Here is a 10,941-nt window from a genome sequence, read left to right as displayed (position 1 = left end):
TCTGGGTCATCTCTCCATCTTTTTTTAAAAAGCGACATTTTGAATGTTGAAATATGTTATCTTTACACTTTAATCATTTAAAAACAGCTGTAAATAAGTAGGATTTTGCATGAATTGCATCGTGTTGCTATATTTAGACCCATGTTATGATAAAACCTTTTGCATTTCAAATATTTTCCCACTCATTCCACATCCAACAGAAAGCAAATAACGGTTATAATTCGAAAAATATTCAAAATTAATTGATGAAATTTTCACTCTCCTTGTGCGCCCCGATTCCTGCCGAATGTACATCTTAAGCGCCCACTTTCTTTACGTATGCAGCCTTAAAGGGGCATTGCATGGTCACGATTTCGGTCAAATTATTTTTTCAATTTTAAATGTTTACAACGCTTCAGTGGGGTATTTTTAATAGGCAACCAAAATTTAAGTGTCATTCGTTGAGTTATAAGCTAATTACAGCTAGCTAGAGCTCACAATTCCTTGCTATGAGAAAAAAGCTTCTGTTTAAATTTTGAAGTGAATATTCCAATTTTAGACCTAAACCGAATGTATTAAACGTTAGGAACAGTTTGCTTATGCTTAAAATGGATAAGAAGGTACATGTATCTAGACAAATCAGCTTAAAAAAGATTTTTTACCGGTATATTGAACCTATGTAAACAAAAACGGGATACGAGCCTTGCTTACATGACAAAGGATAGCGAGTCCTGTACCTTGCTTATAACTCTACGACTGACTCTCAAATTTCATTTGATGCATTCCTAAAGCATTGTAAATAATAAAAAGAGAAAAAATAGGATTTGATCAAAATCTTGACCATGCCCCTTTAACTCACCCACGTAAGAAACAGGAATACACAAAGTGTAGGTTTTCCATAAGTTCTTTAAAGTATACTTATAATAAATTCTTACGTTGGGTGCAACGCTAAGTTCTTGAATTCAGCTTTCTTTTATTATTATATAGGCACTTGTTTCTGTAATAAAAATTTACCCTAAATATTCAGACCCCGGTGCCAATATACATGTACAGTACTGAGCAACAATTATCAGTTGACATTAAATGTAAAGACGTTAATGTTTAATGACAGCTTGGCCATGACTCCTTAATACCATCAGCGATCAGACAGAATATTCCTGGACAGTATTAAAATGCGACATTTCACCAGCATATTTCTTGCAGAATAAATTTTTCGTTACTCATAAAATTATATGAATCTCTCAATACAGTGACTCTTCAAGTTAAACGACCTCCAGTAATGTAGATTGCCAAAAGGCACACTTTTTGTACTGCACATCACACATTGTACTTTCGAAGCTTACTGGATAATATTTGGATGATTAATTTTCAGTAAATTTACTTATTATATTATATAATATTTGTGAATAACTTTCAAGTAAAACAAAAAACATGATGGAAAGAAAGAATTTTATTACAAGTACATTCATTCTATAGCCTACATAAAACATTCTTCAGTGCATTCCAGACGACATTCCATAATAAAAGCTACCATAGATAACCAAACAGAAATAAACATGTTTCTTTCTGAGCAATGGATAAAGATGAAATATTCTTCAATGATTTCATGTACTCAATGTTTACTTAGGACACGCTATATCTGGTTAAAAACAAATTTTGTCAGATTCATTTACTTCTTTTCTTCAAATCTATGCTGACAGTTACACATAAAATGATGGGACAAAAAATTAAACCCCCCTGTCTGAGACCAATGATAGATGATGACCATGACTTCAGCGACTGGATCAGTAAGGTGGTCGGTTTCTCCGTTGGTTAGGTCGCTCATTTCTGGGGGGTGTGATGGCAATGTCAAGGAAATCTCCGATGACAAATTTTTTGTTGGCGAGACTGACTCCATCGTCTTGTCCTTTGTGTCCCGCACATGTGGTGCCAATTTCTCTCAGTCTATACACGGGGGCCCTGGGATCCGGATACACGATTGCAAAGTCAAAAAATGTTCCTTTCCGCCGGGCTTCGGGGTTCACTTCTTTGACGAGACTTGTTAGTTCCTTCAGTGTTGCATCTAGCCTTCAGTCAAGAATAAAATCAGGAATGAGTGTTTTAATGTGGAATTAACAAAAAACAGCATATAAACCCCCCCGAAAAACTATTAGTAAATAAATTTTTATGTACGATACTTGTACTTGACACAATACATATCCACAGTGAAAATTAAAATTTGATATTTATCACCTTACTTATCTATAAACCATCAGGTTTAAGATACAGTAACTATTATCTACCATGTATACACCAAACCTTATACTGGTGTCAGTTCTTCTGTATTAGAAAAATATTTCTTCAATCAATTTTTTTTGGGCATTCTTTATTGTAATTACCATGTGTAGATTTGGAGTTCGTTTGCTGGGGTTTGACCACGGTGGTATTCACTCATAGCATTGTGCCGCCCAATGTTGTTGAAGACCCTCAGCAGCAAGGGGCAGGTCTGAAATAAAAACATATCATTAATCAAATATGTATTGCACAAATAGGCTAGGAATACATTTTTTAATTGTTTCAAATGCCAACTGGCAAGGACACTTCACACACCTAAATGGCTTGTTTTACTTACACAGAACTCACAGTGGACACCTATGTAAATCAAGGGAAATAGTGTTGACTTTTGGTCAGTCTGATTAAATGTACTCTTCTTTTTACACTCGTCATGGTGTGACAGATATCAATCAGAGGTCATCTTCACAATACCTCTTCTTGTGACCAATCAGAGAAGGGCTTTCGCTGCCTTAGAAAATCTATTGCAACTTTTTGAAAGGAGATAGAAAAAATAATCCATGCTTGTTTTCTATATTATTTAACTTCAGTATTGAAGAGTTTCACCTAAGATTGGTTCACATATTTAGATAATTAGATAGTATGCAAATGTAGAGGCTGTGTGAAAATGACCTGTTCTTGATACCTCATAACTTGTCAGACCCAGACGAGTGGAAGGAGAAAGGGGTGGCTTTAATCAGACTGACTTTTGGTGTATATATTTTCCTGCACTAAGACAAAGACGTGGCGAAAAGTCTAGCACTGATTTCTAAGACTGGAAAATATTGCAACTGCGAAACAGAATAGGTGCGAACCATCCCGGATTCTCCCAAACGGGCTATTATATCCCATTGAGGCGATTGGTCCCAACCTGTTAACAGCTCCCATAATTAAGTACCCCTTTAAAATTAAAGCTATCTAAAGGAGTATCTTGACACAGATTGCCAAAAAATGATTCAGTTTTCTCTATTTTTGGTTTGTTGTTTCATACGACATATATATATTACATAATTAAGGGGAAAAAAAACACCATAGAAAACACTTATCCTTGTGTGCCCATATTTCGACAGTCGTAATCTATAGGTCTTCTTTTCAGATAAAATGAGCAATAAATTTGAAAGCTAAGACATTTATCATGAATATCAATCATAGCTTGCTTTGTTAACATAAGTTGATTAACCTTTTTACATTTTGTTATTTCAATATACAAAGTATAAATTCATTAACAAAAATTACGGATGCTGCCATTACTGGGTCCTAAATTCGACGAAAATTGGACCCTGTTGATTTTAGGACCTTCTACCATAACTTTTCTAAATAGACATGTAATGTATGATCTAACCATTCCTCCATTAATTTTCACATTCGAACGTGCTCATGATATCTATCAAAACGCCGTCAATACCAGGAAACGCTTTGATTAATCATTGGAAAACCAACCTTACCAAAATCATGAAATGGGCTGGCCAAGGTAGAATGGCCGAATGCTGGAGAAAACGTACCCAGGAGAAAACGTACCCATTTTCTAGACAATTTCGACAACGACAATGACACTATAAGTTAAACAAACAAGAGGATGCAGCACTTTCCTTCGGAGTCGCAAACGCGTGTCACGGGTGACAATGAAGAAAAAAAGTTAAGTAATAAGATTTCGACAACCTTAAAGTCATCAAATTTCTATTGGCTGTTGACAAAAAAAAAATGAGACGCGTGACCATCCAATGAAACAACTACACAGAGTTTGATTGACAGGTTTAGTCATACATGTATGCAAGTGTGACCCGATGTCCGAAGTTATGCGCGCTTATTGTACATATCGATGTAAAAACAATAGACATGACCTTTTCACTAAAAGTTGATTTAGGTTTGTTTCTATCTAACCTTCCACATAAAAAATATTTTTTATAGACTTTAAATGAACTTTATACATTAATGTTGTGTAATAATGATATACTAATCATTCAGTGTTGATTAAATAAATATGATCATACTAATTTTAAATATAATGATCATGTGCGCGTCTTGTACGAACATTTTGATGCTAAATATCATCTGACAATTTTATCACATTTAGCACCAATTCAATATTTTATGTCGTTGGTCATTATCTTCAAAAAAGAGATAGAAAGAAGAAATCAGTGAATAGATAAAGTAATTATCTGCCCCTATTTTTTTTTTTTTTTTTTTTTAAGTAGAACCTAAAGTTTCATTGGGCCGAGGTGTCTTTTACATGGGCCGACGTGTCAATAAATTTGGGCCAACCCGTCTGGGCCGAGGTGTCAAACGCCCTTGGCCGAGGTGTCGATGGGCCGAGATGTCCGTCTACCATTTAAAACTATTTAAAATTATGTCCATAATTTTTAGGAATCCGGGTGGTTTCGCTCCGATCGCTTGTTCGCACTGAGTGGTTTCGCTCCGAATACATGATCGCCCCGAGAGGATTCGCCCGGATTGTATTAATAAACACTACAATACACACTGCTTGTTGCTTTTGTTTTTAAATATGTAATTTAAATTATTTCTATCTATACATAAGTGGTAAATTGAATGTTTTAGAAAGTAATTTAGTTTAATTAGACAATAATTTTATACACATGCACGAACATCGCCTGAGCAGTTTAATTAGTCGGCAATTAATCCATCATCAATAAAACCGTTAAATAAATAGCTTTGATTGCGATCTAATTTGGAGAACTTAATGATGAGTATCTCAAGAATTCGTTAGCGCTTTTTTTTTGGAACCAGTTTTCTGAAATACTATTTTTATTTAACATCATCAAAAAGTGATGGAAGCAATAACTTGGGACAGACTATAGCTGTGAATTAAAATTGTGACTTTGTTCATTGAATATATTTTTGGTGCTTACTACAATATAACATTTGGTTTGTTCTTGTACCTACTCAGTATGTTAAAACTACGATTATCTAAATTTTGTATATACACTCGTAAATGTTAACATTAAGTGAAATCACGGAAAATTGTCAAAAAATGATTTCACTCCCATGACAATGACATGACAAATGGTCGTAAAGCATTAAGAAAACAACGTAAGTAATGTTAAAATTTTACATAACTAAGTGAAATCACGGATATATAATTATAGCTCACGGACAATTGGCTAAAAATGCCTTCATAACACAAATGTTTATAAAAGGCAGCTCGATTAGGTGAAATCACGATAATTTTAAATTATTCCATAAAACACAACGTTAGCAATTATTTGGGGTTTGCTTAGATCGATAAATACAGGTAATCCTTGATCGTTGATAATATTTATATAATATATTGAAAAGGGGCGAAACCACTCGGCGCGAAACCTCTCAGCGCGAACAAGTGTTCGGAGCGAAACCACCCGTTACCATTTTTAGGGTACGTTTTCTCCAAGAGAAAACGTACCTGGGTACGTTCTCTCTTGGAGAAAACGTACCCTAGGAAATGGGTACGTTTTCTCCTGGGTATGTTTTCTCTTGGGTACGTTTTCTCCTGATACCGAATGGCCATGGGTGCAAGACCAAAATCACACAGACAAATGTATAACGTTAGCAAACTAGCCTATAGTAATAGATCTTTCCACATTGTGGTTCAAACTACAAATCGTCATTGCAAGGGATGTCCTTGGATTGAAAACATTTTAATATGCATGAAATATACCGCCAGCTACCTTTTCTCTGTCTACAGGCTTCTCTGGTTCACGCTGCTCTTCCACAACCATTGATTCAACGGTGGCCATGTTTGTTGTGCGCTTTACAAAGCGTTTTAATGACAAAGATGCGTTACATTTGTTACGAATCATCTAAGAAAGATCTCACATATTCAGTGATTTCCGGAAATGATTTAATTATGGAGGAATTTGTTTTCGTTGCATTTGGAGCTATTATTTCCGTAGTATATGGTTTGTTATAGCTATTTATCATTTACTTTTAGAAGAACAAGTGTTATTAATCCGATTTATGTACATTTCAACTTATATAAAAAAGTTTCTAAGTTATACTCCAATGTTTACAAGTTTGTTTACATTTGTTATCTTTAGGGGACATCATTTTACAGACAGATAAGTTTTGTTCCATCTGCAATGAGGAATACTGTAGAAATCCTGCATACTACCTAACTAAATACAACTTTCAGAATCCAAATGATAACTTAGGATACGAAAATGTTCGGTCACAGTCTTTAACTTTTTATCAGGTATGTCAGTATGTGAGTTTATATGTCCAGAAATAGTCCCAACTTAACGTTTCCCCTTTTCCATTTGTATCCAGTAATATTGGTTACAAAGGTTACAATATCTATATGTGTTATTTTAACAGGTCAAGTACAATCTCTTGATTTATTTCAGAATTGCTTGATTTATAGCTAGATGTTTTATTTAAGCTGTATAGAGTATTAACCAGCTGATAACATCTGGAGTATTATCATTTATATATATATATATATATATATATATATATATATATATATATATATATATATATATATATATATATATATATATATATATATATATATATATATAAGTTTTTTCTGTTCTTCTCTTTAGGACTCTAGGAATTGCATTGTATCCATCAAAGGGAAACCAGAGCATCAGATAGAGGCTACACTGGAAGTTCTGGACATAGATGCTTATCATGGACCTGTTGGGGCAAATGGAATTCCATCATACTGCAAAGACTTCCTAAAACTTTTCAATGGTATATATGGCTGCATGTTTGCTTGAAATTTTAAGTCCAACAGATTGATCCATGGATTTAATAATTAAGAAATGATATTAATTTGATTTCCAATTTTAAAAGATAATTCAGTTAAATTGATACAACTTTTAGTAAATGAGAAAACGTACATGTAGCATAAACAGTAGGGAATCTTTAAAAACTTTGTACTTTTTCTCATGCTGTAGGTCCTCGAGTGGACAATGCGAGACTGATCCCGGGATTCCCTCCAGGGGGATTATGTGGGACTATTCGATCCTCAGCAGACTTTCCCAGTCTACGGTCCTTCAAAACCACACAGAATGAGTTAACTGTGCAGTTTGTCACAGACAATAAAAAGGACAGTAAAATTGGATTTAACCTCCGTATCCGGCAGTATCCATACTCCAATCCTGGCAATCTGTATCCAGATGGCAGCAATCCAGGAGGTATGTAGCTGGGGCTTTCCATTGTTCTTATGATTATTTCTTTATTATTAAGGGAAAGAATACATGTAATATATAATTATATATGATGAGGGCCTAAAGTTTCCCCCTAAAATGAAGATAATATCTTTATTTTACCAATAAGATTACTTTGTACATTTGTTTATGCGAAGTATGTTACATAATTTTCATTTTGATCCAAATGCCTTCAATTCTAAAGTATGACATCATAGACTTGAGTCTTACCTTTTCCTACCAATTTTTTTTTTTTTTTTACCTGAAACAGCATATTTTAAGGTAGTTTTTCTTTCAGAGAACAATGAGCACAGGCTTAAACAAATAAAATATTTTTATTAAAGATTTATACATCCAAGACCAATACCTGACAGAAAGATTTTGCTTGTTCAAAGCTGTACTTTATATCCCCCCCCCCCCAAAAAAAAAAGATGTTAAAAATTCACATATTTTACTGATTTTTATTGAATTCTTACGATAGCTTCTCTTTTGATGTCATATACTGCCAGCAAGTAAGATGAAATGAAATAAATAGATGAAAAGTATATTTCATACCAACTGTTGTACTGAATAACAAAACAGTATGATATACCTGAAGCACTTTAAACAAGTTGAATCATGGGGCCGAATTTTACTCTATCATATATATTCCTTTTTCAAACTTTTTAACACATGATATATATCTAATATTAGTATTTCTAAAAAGCAAAGTTATTTATCAAATGATGCAAGGAATAAATTTAAAAGCTTAAAGTTCCCAATTTATACTCCCATAACTATAAATAATAACCTAGATTGGAACACTTTACTCTCTTTAGTATCAACAAAACAGTAATCCATTCCTAATGATGTAAAACATTTATTACATTATGCAGTTACCCAACTTGTAAGGGCAACACAGAGCAAAACATTTTTTTCAACCATTCAAGAGCTATATTCATCCTTAATAAACATGATAAATAATTTGTGTCTTCCTGAATTAAAATGTCAAAGTTTTTAATTTGTATGAAATCTTTAAACAATATGCTTAAAATGCTTAATCTTATAAACTGATGCAAGGAAAACAGTGAAAAAAGGAGGCATAGAAAAAAATTGCTTTTATAGCTCAGTTGTTTTGTTTCTTCTTATACAATGATAATCTTTTCCTGAAATAATATACTAAATGGAGCTTTACTCAAAAATGTTTTTTCTGTTTAAAGGTTGGAATGATGGCTCTTTCAACGAGTTCCAGAACAACTGGGACGAGCAGATAGTGATTCCCGGCGGCGTGGGGCCGGGCAGTGGCAACGATTACGACACGGAACAGAACGGTCTGACCTGTTACTCCTGTGATTACTGCAACGTGGAGCCGTTCAAACCCGAGGACACGGGGGTGGGCACTAAATCTGGGTGTCATGTGTGTTCCAAGGAGTGGGATGATGGTATGTCAAGTATAATGATGTCAAAATATGTTTTTTTAAAAGGTTAATATTAGAAACTTAATCCCTTCCAAAAGAATATGTTTTCCTCCAAAGCTCCATTTATTTTATGATCAGCCAACCAGTTAACTTGGATGTAGATTTTGTTTGTTTGTCGATACATGCAACACTGCTGGCACTTTTTTTTCGTCAGACACACAAGAAATTAAATTGATGAGGCCTATTATATGCATTTGAATGCTAGTCATTCAATGTTCAGCTCAGATTTAGACGATTTATCAGGCATACATATTTTGAATCAAATGCATTCAGAGTAAAAGTTTATGGGTTTTTAATTTATATGATTGAACGGCAACTTACCCGGTATTTGAAATTTTTGTTATTTATGAAGTTTAATGTATAGTATGGCAACTTATTTGAATTTTTATTATTTATAAAGTTTAATGTATAGTTTTTACAATTGATTTTTTTCTCTAGAGTACCAAGTTGCCCAAAGAAAGTGTTATTCACAGATACAGTATTACCAAGTCTTACAAACTCTTGGAACAGGTTTGTTAACAATTTAAATGTCAAAGATAAAAAATGACAATAAACATGATTCCTCATAAATGCGTGGTATCTGCTGGTATCTTAAATACATTGTATGTCAAAAAGACTAAACCCTTATTGTTCATATCCTATGAGGGACATTTCTTATTGTTCATTATGAAGACTTTCACAAGAGGTAACACTGAGCTTTGATTGTGATGTTATTTAGTTATTTCCATGAAAAAAAGAAACACATATTTCATTGTATATCATTTCAAACATACTGATTTAAATTTAAAATTTGAATTTATATTAAGTTTCCCAACTACACCTAGACCTATACTTTTTACGACACTATGTCACAAGATGGCAATTTAGATATTTGTTAAACTGTATGAATTAATTCGGTTGTATATCATCATAGCTTAGAGGTTAAAGTATCGGTCTTGTGAACCACAGATCATGAGTTCGAATCCTCCTGCCCCTTTTGTTCATGTTCACTGAATTTAATTTTTGAAAAAATAATTTTTCATTCAAAATTGCACATATTTTTGCCCTTTGGCATATATACTTCATATTCATGAAGCTATCTATCATAATCAACTAAATTTCTGCTGATTGGAGAAACTAAAGGTCTAGTGAGCCACCTTAACAATGCATTTTTGTTTGCCTAGTAATTTGGTTAAGTGTGTACATGTATTTCCAACCATGCCTTGTTTTGTACAGTTGCAGAGCCTGTTACGGACTACATCGGTTGTAAGAAGCATATCACCCTCTACCAGAGGGCGGTCAATTACTGCTTCTGTAAAAGCAACAAATGTAATGGTGGCAGCCCTGTGATACACAGCCCCCTGGTCATCACATTCAGCCTCCTGCTGGTCAAAGTGCTAACAACTTACTACAGGCTATGAAAACTCTTTGGACACTGTTGTCTGGGCTGTGCCATTCCATTAAAACATATCATCATTTTTTTCATTCCTTTATACATATCGTTTTCTATAAGTACATATCAACATGTGTGTTGTAGGTACCTACAGATTGTATGCTACTTGCTACATTCCTATTTTTGTGAGGTTGTAAATTTGAGATAAATTTTGCATAGACCTTTATACATAAATACATGTATGTGAATTTTTTAAATTATCTTTTAATGTACAATATTTCATATTTTGATTTTACAAGATTGTTGTTTATGATGTTTTTCCATGTGTATTGTGTTATTGAACCCAATGTTTGATGTAGATTTTTATATTTCATGGTTGTAGATTTTAAATGAGTATTTAAAAAAATATTTTATCATCATGACATGTCCCAGGGTTGGAAATAAGAGCCCGCCCGACCGCCCGAGACGGTCTGTTTCTTAGGCGGGCGGGGGCGAAACTTCAAAAGACAGCCCGGCGGTCGGGCTAATTTTAATAGCCAGTTCCTAATTTAAAACCGACAATTTCTATTTTAAGTTATTTACCTCATTCACAAAAAGTACAGACAATGTCGGTTGTTAGGTTTCTTTGAGAATTAGGTAAGCTCTACAAGTTGTAATCTATATATTCGCTCATTGG

At 33.8% G+C, this 10,941-nt stretch overlaps 2 protein-coding genes across 2 annotated transcripts; one reads left to right on the top strand and one right to left on the bottom strand.

Moving 5' to 3' along the window:
- Positions 1–1,411: 1,411 nt before the first annotated feature.
- On the bottom strand, positions 1,412–6,098 carry LOC128182867 (histone deacetylase complex subunit SAP18-like). Its single transcript, XM_052851626.1, has 3 exons — positions 5,952–6,098; positions 2,358–2,464; positions 1,412–2,046 (listed from the first exon to the last, which is right to left on the bottom strand). The coding sequence occupies exons 1-3, from the start codon at positions 6,081–6,083 to the stop codon at positions 1,764–1,766; spliced, it is 522 nt and encodes a 173-aa protein (XP_052707586.1). The 5' UTR covers positions 6,084–6,098; the 3' UTR covers positions 1,412–1,763.
- Positions 6,050–10,684, top strand: LOC128182866 (uncharacterized). The gene is made up of 7 exons (XM_052851624.1): positions 6,050–6,182; positions 6,321–6,475; positions 6,828–6,978; positions 7,185–7,424; positions 8,636–8,857; positions 9,332–9,403; positions 10,109–10,684. The coding sequence occupies exons 1-7, from the start codon at positions 6,050–6,052 to the stop codon at positions 10,291–10,293; spliced, it is 1,158 nt and encodes a 385-aa protein (XP_052707584.1). The 3' UTR covers positions 10,294–10,684.
- Positions 10,685–10,941: the final 257 nt, after the last annotated feature.

Source organism: Crassostrea angulata, chromosome 5 (genome assembly GCF_025612915.1).
Source record: "Crassostrea angulata isolate pt1a10 chromosome 5, ASM2561291v2, whole genome shotgun sequence".
NCBI lineage: Eukaryota > Metazoa > Mollusca > Bivalvia > Ostreida > Ostreidae > Magallana > Magallana angulata.
Note: the sequence above shows the minus strand (reverse complement) of the source record. Positions and strands in the feature narration are given on the sequence as shown.